Raw genomic sequence first — 17,087 nt, forward strand, 5'->3', positions numbered from 1 at the left:
TTCCATAATTTTTTCCTCAGAATTGAGTGAGTCTTTTTTCCTCTGCTTGGTCTAAAAAAGTAACCGTTACTGATGACTGCCACAATTTTTTTTCCTGATTTCTTATAGTGTTTCTTAAAGCCAGAAAGTTGCCATTTGAAATGACTTTAGTTTTGTGTCATGTCTGTGATCTGCTTTTTTTCTACAAAATTAAACAACTGAATGAACATCCTCTGAGGCCGGTGATTCCATCATTTTTACCAGGGGCTGTATTCAGATACTTTTAAGTGTTCATGTTTCATCCCTTAACTAGTTGAAAGAACACTAGCTGTTACAGTGGTGATCTGCATTAACAAAAAACAAGGGCCCGTATCCACAAAGCAGCTCAAAGTCCTCTCAATGAGCTCCTAACTTAGCCTAAAATTTCCTGGCAAGGAATCGTAGCCTAAGAGTGAGCCAGCAGGCGTCTGAGAGCAAGTCTGAGGAAGGAGGGGACAGAAACTCCTGTCTTTGTGAGGAGGCGGGGTTGCCCCCGTACGTATGATGCAGTCCTCTAAGAGTTGTGATTGGTTGTCATGAAAAGGGGAGGAGAAATTAAATACAAATGCGCTCCGCCCTCCTAGTCATGAATGGACAAGAAAATCAACCTATCATTTTACCTGAGCTGGATTAAGATGTGTAATCGTGAGGATAACTTTGTTATGATGATGGAACCCAGCAAAATTAAATGAATTGTTACACAGCTTGAAAATGTTTGAACGCACCTCATTCACATGCTGAATATCTATATATTAAAAGCTGCGTGCATGCGTGCGTGCTTAAGTTTATTTAGTACGCTCATTGCAAGTACATAATATAATTGTAAACATGTTAAAAATACATACATGACACAAAAAAAGTGAAAACACTTATTTCCATTGTGGTCCATTAATAATACTGATATATAAATAATAATAATAATAATAATAATAATAATAATAATATGAAGTGTGTATATGACAACAAGAACCTAAACAATTTATCAATCAATCAATCAATCAATTTTTTTATATAGCGCCAAATCACAACAAACAGTTGCCCCAAGGCGCTTTATATTGTAAGGCAAGGCCATACAATAATTATGTAAAACCCCAACGGTCAAAACGATCCCCTGTGAGCAAGCACTTGGCTACAGTGGGAAGGAAAAACTCCCTTTTAACAGGAAGAAACCTCCAGCAGAACCAGGCTCAGGGAGGGGCAGTCTTCTGCTGGGACTGGTTGGGGCTGAGGGAGAGAACCAGGAAAAAGACATGCTGTGGAGGGGAGCAGAGATCGATCACTAATGATTAAATGCAGAGTGGTGCATACAGAGCAAAAAGAGAAAGAAACAGTGCATCATGGGAACCCCCCAGCAGTCTACGTTTATAGCAGCATAACTAAGGGATGGTTCAGGGTCACCTGATCCAGCCCTAACTATAAGCTTTAGCAAAAAGGAAAGTTTTAAGCCTAATCTTAAAAGTAGAGAGGGTGTCTGTCTCCCTGATCTGAATTGGGAGCTGGTTCCACAGGAGAGGAGCCTGAAAGCTGAAGGCTCTGCCTCCCATTCTACTCTTACAAACCCTAGGAACTACAAGTAAGCCTGCAGTCTGAGAGCGAAGCGCTCTATTGGGGTGATATGGTACTATGAGGTCTCTAAGATAAGATGGGACCTGATTATTCAAAACCTTATAAGTAAGAAGAAGAATTTTAAATTCTATTCTAGAATTAACAGGAAGCCAATGAAGAGAGGCCAATATGGGTGAGATATGCTCTCTCCTTCTAGTCCCCGTCAGTACTCTAGCTGCAGCATTTTGAATTAACTGAAGGCTTTTTAGGGAACTTTTAGGACAACCTGATAATAATGAATTACAATAGTCCAGCCTAGAGGAAATAAATGCATGAATTAGTTTTTCAGCATCACTCTGAGACAAGACCTTTCTGATTTTAGAGATATTGCGTAAATGCAAAAAAGCAGTCCTACACATTTGTTTAATATGCACTTTGAATGACATATCCTGATCAAAAATGACTCCAAGATTTCTCACAGTATTACTAGAGGTCAGGGTAATGCCATCCAGAGTAAGGATCTGGTTAGACACCATGTTTCTAAGATTTGTGGGGCCAAGTACAATAACTTAAGTTTTATCTGAGTTTAAAAGCAGGAAATTAGAGGTCATCCATGTCTTTATGTCTGTAAGACAATCCTGCAGTTTAGCTAATTGGTGTGTGTCCTCTGGCTTCATGGATAGATAAAGCTGGGTATCATCTGCGCAACAATGAAAATTTAAGCAATACCGTCTAATAATACTGCCTAAGGGAAGCATGTATATGTATATATATATATATATATATATATATATATATATATGTATTTATAAATATATTAAGACAGTAAATTAACATAAAATAATTATGTAGCTCAAATGGGTAGCGTGTTACTGACTTACTGTCATCCGACATACAGAGAATATCTCTGCTTCCTCTCTGTCTTTTCTGCCATCTTCTCTGTTTAAGACACTCTTAGGCTACTTAAAAGTCCTCCTCCCTTCCTCTTACCAGTTTGTCACCTTAGGAGCTCTCTTAAGACTTAAGGTACTTTGTGGACAACTTTCGTCTTACCAAGGGAAAATTCTAAGAAATGTCTTAGAATTTGAGGAATTCTAAGACTTTTCTTAGCATAACATCACTAGTAGCTATTTTTAGCCTTAGGCTGCTTCGTGGATACGAGCCAAGATATCTATTTTGTGTGAATAATTATGGGCTGTGAAAATGGAGGCACTGTGTGTGCAAATGTCCATAAGACTGAATTGTCAAATCAGATACTTTTGTTAAACTCCTTGAATGAAAACTAAAAATATGGTACAAGTATATCTTGATTGTTTCATTTCAACTCCACTGTGGTGGTGCAGAGAGGCAAACTAACAAGAATTATGACACTGTCCACATAGCTATCGACCTCACTGTAACTGTGTATGGGAGCCAAAGTCCAACACTCTGTTGTCATTAGAAACACAACTCAAGACATGATGTCTGTAAAACCTGACTGAGTTTAAATATCCAGTGGACTTTGACCTTTCACTTTCAATGATAAGAGGACAGCCGTCTGGTTTCACACAGTAACATTTCACACACTGATAACAGTTCAGTGGTCACACAAATTCTACTGCACCAATATCTGATTAAAGATTAAACATTACATTGTTCTTTTCTGCATGAAGTAATCAATATTTCATCATTAATCTTTAAGGTTTTTAATAATGTGTCATTAGAGTATTTGGCTGCTTGTTAGTTTGTTTGATTGTTTTGTTTTGTTTTTGCAAGATGATGCAAAAGCTTTTCTGGTGATCTCTAAAACCTTTGATTAATCTTATCAAGAGGAAGCACCAGATAAACATAAGCTTTGATCAGTGTCAAGATGTTGGTTCTGAAGTAACTCCAAATAGGTTAAAAATATATCTGCTTTTAAAATAAGAATTTATTGTATTTGAAGCTACGAAAAACCAAACAACCTCATAATGATAAACTGTCACCATGTTTTTAACGTTGAAGTTCTGCCAACCACAGCTGCCCCTATTTTACTATAAATTATATCAACAAAGAAATGCTTTTTTGTTTTGTATTTGGAAATTGTAATTTTTGAATTGATATTCAAAAATTCACACACATTATTTAATTAATTAATTTAATGAAATAACGTGTGTGTGTGTGTGTGTGTGTGTGTGTGTGTGTGTGTGTGTGTGTGTGTGTGTGTGTGTGTGTGTGTGTGTGTGTGTGTGTGTGTGTGTGTGTGTGTGTGTTAAATGCAGAATTTGCAAATTTTTATCTTCGGTTAGAATAGGAATTCCTCATCATTTGAAATTAGATGTACTACCGACACACACACACACACACATATATATATATATATATATATTCCAAGTAGTGCATATACACAGCAAATATTTAGTATACAATGCAATTATTTCATATACATTCCAAATATTTTGTAACTTTTTAGAATTCTACCTTAACAACAGCCTCTATGAGATCCAGTCTTGTTCCCAGCTGGCCGTGCAGGTTGTTCCACTCCTCCTGTAGAGTTCTCAGATCCATCTGAAGTCGAGTCTGAGTCTGTTGGTCGCCCATGGAAAAGAGCTGCTGACCGAGCTCCAGAGTGTGCAAGAAAGTGCTCTGGTACCTCTGGAACAACAGGTCTGTGTGCTGAGGACACACAGATAGAAATCAACAGATCTCTGAGCAGCAGCTATCAGCAGTCTGCACTTCAAAAGCTCTCATTGTCTTTCCAGAGTAACCAAAATACAAAGACTCCTCCTCGATTTAGTGTTTCTTTTGATTGAAATCTAATCACTGTTCACCTTTTCTTTGTTCTGTCTGGCCTCTGGTTTGGCTGTAAGCAGCTGTTTGATTTTATACTGAAAGAACAATCACTTGACAGACCATTAGCTCTCTATTCAGACTTCATACAAAAATGTTTAGAAACTGTTTCTGATCATTTCTGGATGGGCTAATATGAGGAGGACAACTGTGAAAACAATTCACCTCGCACTGTGTCTTTGGAGCAGGAACAGTGCGAGTTGCACCACATTGTGCTGCTTATGTGGTGCACCTCGCACTGTGTCTTTGGAGCAGGAACAGTGCGAGGTGCACCACACTGTGCTGCTTATGTGGGATAAATAAAAAGTAAAAACCAGCTGGTACCTGTGGGACCACATCGCGCCGCTTATGTGGCGTAAATAAAAAAAAAAAACATACCCCCCCCACCCGGGACTGGAACCCACACCTTCCAAAAGCTCTGACTGCCAGTCAGAAACTTTGCCACTAAGCTGCAGAGCCGTTCTTTGAAAGCTGTGGGAATCTGCCTCATTTCAGGAAGAACATGGAAGTATTACAAAAATAAATAAATAAATAAATCACACAACATATAAAAACACCGCATTCTGTAGATGATCCATGGTCACTGACATACAGTCATGCAATGACATGAATGAGAAGCAGTGTGCTCTGATCATCTACTACATCTACTGGTCTGGTGTCTCCAGTCATTCTGCCCGACACACGTCTTGTGGATGGTGCGCTGCAGCACAGACACCGTATCATGTGGAACAGAGCTCACGTGGGTGATGTGATGGTCAGATCGGCTGCTGTGTGTTCTGATCTGACGGTCCATTTCAACCTGGCAGGCTGTCAATGTCTGCTCTGTATGCGTGCGTGCTCGCTGCAGCTTGTCACCACAGTGACATATGTTTTTTTTATTTATGTAAACATAAGAACAGCAATCAGACACACGCGTGTCACAGTGGACAGTTGTTAATCCATGTCTGTCCAAACAGAGTAGGTGTTGTGTAGCTGGAATGTCCACAATGACAGATCCCCACAGCTGCTTCTGTTGGAAGCCACGCCTCCTGTCAGTGGAGGGCACACACCCACGTGTCAGTGTATGTTTGGAAAGTCACACTTGCGGGGATTTAGACAACTTTCACTGCTAGTACAACAGTGGTTGTCTGCAGTCTGTTGTTGTGTCAAGAGTGCGACTGGCCACACACTTTGTAAGTGCCATGCGAGTGGTGTTAGATGTTTGTGCATGTCACCTGGTATTTGGCCAGCACCTGCTGTGAGAGGGTGCGATGGGTTTGCACATTGCACACTTTGTCTTTCAGCTGCTGGTGTGCGCAAATAGTTGAAGTAATAGGTGTACGACACGTTAGAGGCAGGTACGATTCTACATGTTTTGCATACAATTCCTGCTTTGCGCGCACTTCAACCAAACTTCACACTATGTGTGAAGGGGCCCTAGCTAAATTTTGTTCTGTAAGACATTAAAGTACAGGAAAAATGCCACAGTTGACCCTAATTCAGAGAACAAAAATCATCAGGTTCTGTGCAACACATCCTAAGGGCTGACTTCCATCTCTTTCAATAAAATATTCAGTCTCATAGCGAACTAACTCCCCAGCAAATGCAAGGAGACTTGAATTTGGTAGGTGGTTTTCTGGAAAACTACAGACGGATGATTTGTTTCTTAGGAGGTTACATTGATCATGTGGAGCGCCTTGGGGCAACTGTTTGTTGTGATTTGGCGCTATACAAGAAAATAGTTGATTGAGTTGATTGATTGATTGGTGTAAAAGATAAAGGGTTAAAACATCAAAAAGGAAAGAATGAACTAAAAATTGCATTGGGGAGAAATATTACATGCTTTGGCCACACGGTCATGCAGAAAATGTCTGATAATATTGATTGGTTTTTCTGTGCTGTCAAAATACTTTTGGTTACATTTTTTTGAGACACCCTATATATATATCCATCCTTCAAGTGACCAAAAATGTATATGTACCATTCTTATATTTATATGTACCACTGTGATATTTTTATTCAGAAAAAGTAGTTTCATATCATGAATTTGAGTTTTTTTTTTTTAAACAATATGCATGTTTGTTTGTTTTTAACATTGCATTTGATTTTATTGTTAAAAAAATAAATAAAAATGTATTACTTATATTCCAACATTTTAGAATGCCTGTCATGTCAGTGGGCAGCACGGTGAATTAGTGTTTAGCACTGTTGTCTCACAGGAAGAAGGTCATGGGTTTGATTTCCACCTGTGGCCTTTCTGTGGGGAGTTTGCATGTTCTCCGTGTTTGTGTGGGTATCTCTGGGTACTCCGGCTTCCTTCCACAAAGACACGCAGTTTAGGGGGATTGGAAACTTTAAATTGTCCGTAGGTGTGCATGCGGGTGTGAATGTGTTTGTTTGTGTATCTGTGGCCCTGTGACAGACTGGTGTCCTGTCCAGGATGTATGACTGCTGGGATAGGCTCCAGCTCCCCATGACCCTTAATTGGAGTAAGCGGTTGAAGATGAGTGAGTGAGTGACATGTCAGTGGAGACTTAAGTTTAATTATCTTGACCTGCAGTTTTTTATTATTATTATTATTATTATTATTATTATTATTATTATTATTATTATTATTCAAGACAAACTCAACTTTTTCACCAGGTTTTGTTTACATCAATTCAGTAAAGTTTGAAGTATTTCCAATAATTAGAAGTGTTCTTGAAAATAATAACTGAGACTCAGGACAGATCATCACAATAAAATAAAGTGTTTTTCAAATCATCCTGAGAGTATGCACATAATTGCACCTTCAAGTCAGGATGTTTTTATGTTTTAATGGAACTCTGATGTTCTATCAAATGCAAAAAAATGTTTTGAACAAGTCAACAAACATTTTATCCCTGATGATTCCAAGAACATGGCAGTACTTTTCATTATGAACAAAATTAGAGGCAGATGCTGGAGGTCAAGTTGTGTCTATAATACAAAACGATTTCTTTCACTGGTGCACAACAGCAGTTTGGAGATCAAATATGCTGACTATTAAAGACTACTAATAATAACAATAACTGATCGAAAATACACTATATGTAGGAAACACTCCAAGGATTTTAAAAGAGCAGTTCATTCAAACAGTTTTTGGCCTGAGAATGCAGTCCTCCAAAAGCAAACAAAAATACACTGACCTCATTTTGTAAGAAATAAGCAACCAAGTGTTCAGACAAGACAGTGTGTACATCTATGTATCTGCCCAACTAAACTCATGATGGCTGTGTGACTTTTGATTTGTAACCTAATTTATGAAAGCTATCTTGTTCCCTGTGTGGACCAAACTCTGATGTTCTGACCCACCTGGAGATCCTTCAGTCTGCATCTCAGCTGCCGCAGGCTGCAGCAGACCGGCCCTGCAGGATGAAGGATGCTCCGTGCTTCTGCCAAAAACCTCTGCAGTCTCATCAAACTGCAGCTGTAATGGTGCCAGTGCTTCACCAGCCCTTCCACCAGGGAGCGCCGCTGGTCTGCCCGCTGCACCGCACCCTGCCAGTGCTCTTTGAGCTTGGTTAGTTTCAGGAGGAAGTTATTTCTGGAATCACAACATAACCAGGAACAAACACACAGGTTGCAAAATGTCCTACCAACATGGGGAAGAATGATTACAGACACTAACATGTTATTTGTTTGTCCATAGAAACATAAAGTGTGGAAGGTGACAGAAGAACTGTACAACACAACTGTACAACTCAGAATTGAGTGAGTCCATATTTTTTTTCCCTCTGCTTGGTCTAAAAAAGTAACCATTACTGACTGCCACAATTTTTTTTTTCCTGATTTCTTATAGTGTTTCTTAAAGCCAGAAAGTTGCCATTTGAAATGACTTTAGTTTTGTGTCATGTCTGTGATCTGCTTTTTTTTCTACAAAATTAAACAACTGAATGAACATCCTCCGAGGCCGGTGATTCCATAATTATTGCCAGGGGTTGTATATATATATACACTCAACAAAAATATAAATGCAACACTTTTGGTTTTGCTCCCATTTTGTATGAGATGAACTCAAAGATCTAAAACTTTTTCCACATACACAATATCACTATTTCCCTCAAATATTGTTCACAAACCAGTCTAAATCTGTGATAGTGAGCACTTCTCCTTTGCTGAGATAATCCATCCCACCTCACAGGTGTGCCATATCAAGATGCTGATTACACACCATGATTAGTGCACAGGTGTGCCTTAGACTGCCCACAATAAAAGGCCACTCTGAAAGGTGCAGTTTTGTTTTATTGGGGGGGGGATACCAGTCAGTATCTGGTGTGACCACCATTTGCCTCATGCAGTGCAACACATCTCCTTCGCATAGAGTTGATCAGGTTGTCAATCGTGGCCTGTGGAATGTTGGTCCACTCCTCTTCATTGGCTGTGCGAAGTTGCTGGATATTGGCAGGAACTGGTACACGCTGTCGTATACGCCGGTCCAGAGCATCCCAAACATGCTCAATGGGTGACATGTCCGATGAGTATGCCGGCCATGCAAGAACTGGGACATTTTCAGCTTCCAAGAATTGTGTACAGATCCTTGCAACATGGGCCGTGCATTATCCTGCTGCAACATGAGGTGATGTTCTTGGATGTATGGCACAACAGTGGGCCTCAGGATCTCGTCACGGTATCTCTGTGCATTCAAAATGCCATCAATAAAATGCACCTGTGTTCTTCGTCCATAACAGACGCCTGCCCATACCATAACCCCACCGCCACCATGGGCCACTCGATCCACAACATTGACATCAGAAAACCGCTCACCCACAAGACGCCACACATGCTGTCTGCCATCTGCCCTGGACAGTGTGAACCGGGATTCATCCATGAAGAGAACACCTCTCCAACGTGCCAAACGCCAGCAAATGTGAGCATTTGCCCACTCAAGTCGGTTACGACGACGAACTGGAGTCAGGTCGAGACCCCGATGAGGACGACGAGCATGCAGATGAGCTTCCCTGAGATGGTTTCTGACAGTTTGTGCAGAAATTCTTTGGTTATGCAAACCGATTGTTTCAGCAGCTGTCCGAGTGGCTGGTCTCAGACGATCTTGGAGGTCAACATGCTGGATTATGGTAGAGAAATGAACATTCAATACACGAGCAACAGCTCTGGTTGACGTTCCTGCTGTCAGCATGCCAATTGCAGGCTCCCTCAAATCTTGTGACATCTGTGGCATTGTGCTGTGTGATAAAACTGCACCTTTCAGAGTGGCCTTTTATTGTGGGCAGTCTAAGGCACACCTGTGCACTAATCATGGTGTCTAATCAGCATCTTGATATGGCACACCTGTGAGGTGGGATGGATTATCTCAGCAAAGGAGAAGTGCTCACTATCACAGATTTAGACTGGTTTGTGAACAATATTTGAGGGAAATGGTGATACTGTGTATGTGGAAAAAGTTTTAGATCTTTGAGGTCATCTCATACAAAATGGGAGCAAAACCAAAAGTGTTGCGTTTATATTTTTGTTGAGTGTATATATATATATATATATATATAATTATTGTTATTTGTACTCATTATTAAGATCGTATTGTCTTACATACAATTTGTACATGTCAGGATTGGAGATTTTATCAAATCTGACTGGTTAATCGCAGGAGATTTCAGACTGTATAATATCAAGTGTAAGGTCGCAAAATATTTAACTGTTTCACATTTAATGTATTACTCCACGCCCTGACCAGCCGAGCATGCTGCTACGCAGATGTCAATAATGGCGCTGTTAGCTTCGAGTGAAAGAAAGTTCTGTACCGACGACGATGCCGAAATGGGTGAATTTAAGATACCATACGAAAGTATTCATGAGGATTCTGATACAAAATTACCGTTTCACATTTGATGTATTTGCAGATGTTCACATTTGATGGATTACTCCGTGCCCTGACTGCTGTTGGAGTGACAATGCCTCAACAGTAAGCCTCGCCCACCAAATTACTTACAAAAAAATAAACCATGCCAACGATGGAATTTAATTAGAATGGGAATAACTCCCTTGTGTATGATGATTTCCGGATGTTCATGCTGGATTACAGTCGCAAATATCCATTTTGCCAACTCCGCTAATGCATCGCCAGTAAAACTCCTTTTTACTGTAAACCTCAATTTGCCACCGTATAACCAGCATGAACGTCCACAAATCATCAGACACAACAGGGTCATTCCCTATATATATATATATATATATATATATATATATATATATATATATATATTTATTTATTTTTTTTCATTGAAACTATCTACATGATAAAACAGTAGCCCTATAATGGAAACTCTTTTTCAGAGGACACTTTTATTTGATACAGTAGTACATGGATGAGCAGTACACATAGTGCACTGCACCTCTCATTTATCTCATTTAACCACTAGGAAACTGAGTGGTACAGTTTTCATATTACCAATAGCCGTCGTTATGTGAGTGCCATGAGACGAGCGCTGTTACACAAGAATGTCCAGGCTGCAGCCATGCAGGCTTGATAGTTTCACGCTCTGTAAGTCCTGTAGTGTTCTCTGCAAACCGTAAGTACGTTTAAAGGCCCCTTTACACATAAAACGAACTTGGGTGATACAGGCCAAATAGGCCAAATCTGATCAGTCAGGAGGGATAGACGTTCGAGCAGGTGCAAATGATTGCCCGCCTAATACCAGAATGTGCCACAAAGTCAGTCAGAATGGATCGGGCAAAGTCGGAGTGCAGCAACCCCTGAATCCGGGTTGAATACGTTGAGAACACTGAACGAATACCCAGACAAAGGCCGAATGCAGCCAGAACACATCACAAGTATCCCAGAGACCGTAAAACTGTAAGAACACCAGGCAGAATGCAACCTGACTGCCGCACAAAACACTCAGGCACCATTAGTGTGGCATTCGATGACATTCGGTCAATTCGGCCATCATTGTGTGGCATTGGCATTTGTGTGGCAATCGTCATTGGACTCATCTCTGATGGGGATGAGTGGACCTACAGACGGGAGATTGATCACCTTGTGTCCAGGTGCATACAGAGCAATCTGGAGTTCAATGCCCTCAAGACAGTAGAGATGGTTGTTGACTTCAGCAAGACCCCAGTCCTGGCCAACCCCATCACCCTGTGTGACTCCCTAGTCCCTAGAGTCCTTTGACTACCTGGGGATCACCATCACCCAGGATCCCAAGTGAGAGCTGAACGTCAGCTTTCTAACCAAGAAAAAACAACAAACGATGTACTTTCTGCAGCAGCTGAGGAAGTTCAACCTGCCAAAAACAATGACGGTGAACTTCTACACCACCATCATTGAGTCCATCATCTCCTCCTCCATCACAGTCTGGTACACTGCTGCCAGTACTAAGGACATGATAAGACTGCAGGGTATCATCCACACAGCAGAGAAGGTGATTGACTACAATCTGCCATCCCTACAGAACCTGTACATAACGAGGGCCCTGAGGAGAGCAAGGAAGATAGTAGCCAATCCCTCTCACCCAGGACACAAACTTTTTGTTACCGTCCCCTCTGGCAGACAGCTGATGTCCATCAGTACTAAAACCTCAAGACACAAAAACAGCTTCTTTCCATCCACAGATAGACTTATAAATAATGCCAGAGACCCCCATTTGCCCCGCCCCATACTCCCACACATACTCCCATCCCTGCACTGAAAGGTACTGTTCATCTGCATGTCTGCACAGCCCCATGCCACCATACTTATTTGACAGTAAACATAGTTTTGCCCATTTTCTATTTGACTCCTTTACTTCTTACGTGCATACTTTTTTTTTCTTTTATTCTTGTTTATGCACCAATAACACAGATTAAATTCCTTGTATGTGAGAACTTACTTGGCAATAAATTTGATTCTGATTCATGAGCAGCAATCACCTCAGCGCAGCCTCCACAGAAAACACATGGCCACACCTCTTCCATGGGTTAATTGATTTTCAGAAATACTGGTATAGGATGAACCACTATTAATGATTCTAATCTCAACCATCAATCCTCTTCAACTGCATTTCCGGGTTTGGGTTGTGGGGGAAACAGCTCCAGCGGGGGACCCCAGACTTCCCTTTATCGTGCCACATTGACCACCTCTGACTGGGGGATCCTGAAGGCGTTTCCAGGCCAGTGTGGAGATATAATCTCTCCACCTAGTCCTGGGTCTTCCCCAGGATCTCCTCCCAGATGGACGTGCCTGGAACACCTCTCTAGGGAGGCACCCAGGAGACATTCTTACCAGATGCCCGAACCACCTCAGCTGGCTCCTTTCAGTGCAGAGGAGCAGTGACTCTACTCCGAGCTCCCCACAGATGACCGAATTTCTCACCCTGTCTCTAAGGGAGACGCCAGCCACCCTCCTGAGGTAGCCCATTTCGGCTGCTTGTACCCGTGATCTAGTTCTTTCAGTCATGACCCAAACCTGATGATCGTAGGTGATTGTAGGAAAAAGATTGACCAGTAGATCGAGAGCTTCACCTTTTGGCTCAGCTCCCTTTTTGTCACAACAGTACAGTAGAGTGAATGCAATACCAACCCTGCTGCACCAATTGTCCGGCCAATCTCACGCTCCATTGGCAGGTTTTATACCAACTATTTCACAGCTTTTTTAACTTTTCACATAATCTCAGTTGGGCTCGTACCTGTCATCCACCTCTCCTTTATGCAGGAGATGAAGAGCATCTGTGATAACTGAATGCAGGATCTGGTGGCCCATGGTGAATTCTGCCTGGAACAGCTGAAACAGCAGAAGCAGAATGACATGTGGCCTTGCAGTGTTGCATTTAAGTCTTGTTAGCAAAGCAGCTAATTGTCTGTAATACCTTGTGTGTGCGGAGCTGCTGCCAGAGACATGTGTAAGAACCGGCCATGTCTACGGCCAGACTGTCCTCCATCCGCTGCAGAAAAGACATCCAGCTCTCACATTTCTGCTCAAAGCTCTGCTCCCTCAGCGCCTCTGACTGCAGCGCACTGCACACATAACAGCAATCATGCCATTTATTTTATTTAACTGTCTTAGCTAATAACACTCATGGGCATGAAGACAGTAAGGGCTATGGCAATTTGACATTTGACCCCAGTTATCTTGATCTTCACACAAATGACTGACTTTTGGCTGACCTTGCTATTGGATTTCTGGAATCCACCTGAAGGTATGCCAAATTTGGCCCAAATTCGGTTGGAAAAAAAAAAATCAAAGTCAAAGTCAAAGTCGGCTTTATTGTCAATTCTTCACATGTACTAGACATACAAGGAATTGAAATTTCATTTCTTACCTTCCCTCAGTGATGACAGGACAAGACATTTTGACAATAAAGACAAGTATTTAGTATTTACAGTGTAGTGTGTGAGGTAATAGTAAATGTGGAAAGTGCAGTAGTGCAAGCCATTCAGTAATTGTAGCAGCAGCAGATTTTTGTTAAGACACTGTGCAAGTGGTGTGGTGGTGATAAAGTGAATCAGTGCAGGACACTGTCATGGGCAACAGGTATTTATATATATATATATATATATATACATATATATACGAGGTCTGTTAGAAAAGTATCCGACCTTTTATTTTTTCAAAAACCATATGGATTTGAATCACGTGTGATTGCATCAGACAAGCTTGAACCTTCGTGCGCATGCGTGAGTTTTTTCACGCCTGTCGGTTGCGTCATTCGCCTGTGAGCAGGCTTTGAGTGAGCACTGGTCCACCCTCTCGTCGTTTTTTTATTGCGAATAAATGTCTGAACGATTTGGAGCTTTGCTGCATCAATTTTGTGAGAGACCTCCAGGTGGACACCGTTTGGAAAATTAATATGGCTTTCAGGGACGATTTTATGGGGATTATACAGATTAAGGAGTGTTACTGCTGCTTTAAGGATGGCCCACAACTGCTGATCGACATGCTCAGACCCCGCTGAAACAACCAGATCATTTCCAATGTGAAGGCTTTGTTGATCCGGGACCTCGTCTGACTTTCACAAAAAGGCAGAAGTCGTGGACATCAGCACTTTTTCGGCACATTCCACTGTTACAGGAGTTTTTTTCATGGAAAGAAAAGCGGAGGGACGTGCCACGGAGCCGTTCATTACGTGGGACAAAACCACCTCGGTGTTGGTCTCACAGGACGGCTTTCAGGTGGATTTCAGATGGATTCCGGTTGCTTTTCAGTCGTGTGATTATCCGATTGTGATTGTGCATGAGCTGGACATGCCCCATCATGTCCTGGAAGGCTTCATCATGGCGTTGCTTTGCGCCATGCGGCTCCACCGCGATGCGCGGAACTCCTCCGCTCATTAAAAGGCTCATTAAAAGTCTGCTAACGAGCCTTTCATTGGATTCAGGTGTGTTGGAGCAGGGAGACAACTAAGAGTGTCAGGAATGTGGCTCTCGAGGACCGAACTTGGCCGCCCCTGTTCTAACTGGTTCGACAATGTCAATTGAAATGTTAAAATACTGTTTCTGTTTGGAAGGAACCAGCTGGGAAAACAATTCCTCAATTCCAAAAGCCCTTTCTCTTCCTCGCTCCATATCACCAGGTCTGGCTTTTTTGTTGTTAGGATGGAGAAGAATCTCTCACAGCCCTCTAACTCTGCAGCTACCTCTCACTGACCACCACTGTGGCCTTCTGTGTCTTGGCTTGCCTTCTTTTTGTCAGGAACCTTGTCTCCTTGCGGTACAAACTCGATGTTTCTGCAGCTTAGGAGCATATTTTGCCTCTTCCACCTTCTCCTTCGCCTCCTTCATGAACACTTTGAGCACCTGATTGTGTCTCCAGGTGTATCTGTTCAGAGCCATTTGGCAGTTTGAGAGGATATGCTTCATGGTTTCTAATTTGCTGCACCAACACTTATCATCTTCCTGGACCTTCCATCTTAGCAGGTTCACTGGCAAAGGCAGAACATTGTAGGTGGACTGGAGAAGAAAGCTTAGTCTTGATGTGTTCCACTACCAGCTCTCACTCCATCTAATCTTTCTTTTGACTACATGCTCTTCCCACCTGGTCACCTGTCCTTGCTGGACACACTGGATGAGATGAACCTCTCACGTCTTAGCCTCCATCTGCCCTGCTGCAGCTGTTCTCCTGTACTGTTGAGACATTTTCCTGAAAGGTCTGAAGTCGCTGTTGCCTTGTCCCAACTTGTCAGTCTGTGCTGGGGCCAACAATGTCTCCATGCTCCAACAAAGAGATGATCTCATCAGTTGCATCCTCCACCTTCTACTTTCTTGCTGTTCTGACATCCGGTGACTTGCCACTGATTTCTTGGTCCCTCAACTTCCTCAGTATCATCACCATCCTGACCTTTCCTGCCTTGTAGCGTGCCTTTCTGCCTGTACAGGAATGACATGTTGATTGTGGGAGGTAGTCCAAGCCACGTCCACTTGATGTAGGTGTTACATGTTCTCTCAATCATCTCAACTCTCAACAAAGCGACTTCATACATTGTCAGCAGCCATGCCAATCGAGGGTAGAATGCAAACTGTGGACACCATATGTCATGCTTTCCTGGCAACTTTGTCTGGTCAACTGCTTTCATCCCATCTTCAGCCTGCTTCATGATCGCCACACCTCGACTCCTGTCAGAAAGAGTTCCTGCATACCACTGCACCAAAGTTTTCACAGGCTCGTCTTTTACTGTGGGTATCTGTTCTCCTGCAACTGTGAACTTCTGTTGCTTCTGCTTCCCTTTGTGAATAGTCAAACTTCTAGATCATTGCGACTGGTCGATTTGTACAGGATAAAAACAGATATGAAGGGATATCAAAGTTTTGTGTCTGTTACTCATTACATTTCCTCAATCCACCACAGTGTGATTTAAACTTGCTGCACACCTTGCATGTCCATTGAAATAAGAGACAAACCATTTTCAAAGCACATTAATTTGTGATAAAGCATATGTTCAAAAAATAACATTTGCAGATAAAATCTGTATTTGTTGAGTTCTGTACAGACCTGCAAGTGTCTGATTTAATTAAATTTTGCATATATGGTTATTAACTCATGTAAACCCTTCACACATACTACTGTATACTGTACATCACATTTCTACCACTGCCAATGAAGTTGGAGAAGGTTATGTTTTTGCCGCTGTCTATTTGTTTTTGAATAGCCTGGAGCCCACGATTTTTCATATATCATTATGCAGTTTTTACTGAAGATTGATATCCTGATAGACAAGAACTGATTCAGTTTTTAAGGTCATAGGTCAAAGGTCAAAGTCAGGAAAAACTTCCTGAGTGAACATTCAAAATTCATAACTGTCAAAAAAAAAAAAAATCATTTGAGAGCATCATGTGGGATGGTGTCCAAACTGGCAAAGTTTGATCTGGATCTGATCCAGATTACAGATTTTGTGGCCATATAAATTTTACATTTATTGTAAACCCCATTTAATATATATATTTTACATCTATATAATGTTAGCCAAGTGGCCTGTGTGTGTGTGTGTGTGTGTGTGTGTGTGTGTGTGTGTGTGTGTGTGTGTGTGTGTGTGTGTGTGTGTGTGTGTGTGTGTGTGTGTGTGTGTGTGTGTGTGTGTGTGTGTGGCTTTGATCACACAAAAAATGGGGAGAACTAAACTTTGTTGTTTGGCATGCATCTGTATTTTGGATCAAGGATGAATGCTGTGAAAACAGAAAATTGATAGGGACAAATATTTTTGGAGACATTAACAATTTTATCTGTTGTTAGTGTTATTGATTTATTGTGTTTTTGTATCTCAATTGGTTTTATCAGTTTAGACAAGAAT

The 17,087-nt window shown here is 41.6% G+C and overlaps 1 protein-coding gene across 1 annotated transcript in view; it reads right to left on the bottom strand.

Annotated features, from left to right (window-relative positions):
- The window catches only part of syne2b (spectrin repeat containing, nuclear envelope 2b), a 498,820-nt gene that overhangs the window by 110,046 nt on the left and 371,687 nt on the right, over positions 1-17,087 (bottom strand). Inside the window, 4 exon segments of the mRNA XM_034159894.1 lie at positions 4,003-4,197; positions 7,684-7,915; positions 12,993-13,087; positions 13,173-13,320. Coding sequence (XP_034015785.1) covers positions 4,003-4,197; positions 7,684-7,915; positions 12,993-13,087; positions 13,173-13,320 — 670 coding nt within the window.

The sequence above is a fragment of the Thalassophryne amazonica genome, chromosome 19 (genome assembly GCF_902500255.1).
Source record: "Thalassophryne amazonica chromosome 19, fThaAma1.1, whole genome shotgun sequence".
Taxonomy (NCBI): Eukaryota; Metazoa; Chordata; class Actinopteri; order Batrachoidiformes; family Batrachoididae; genus Thalassophryne; species Thalassophryne amazonica.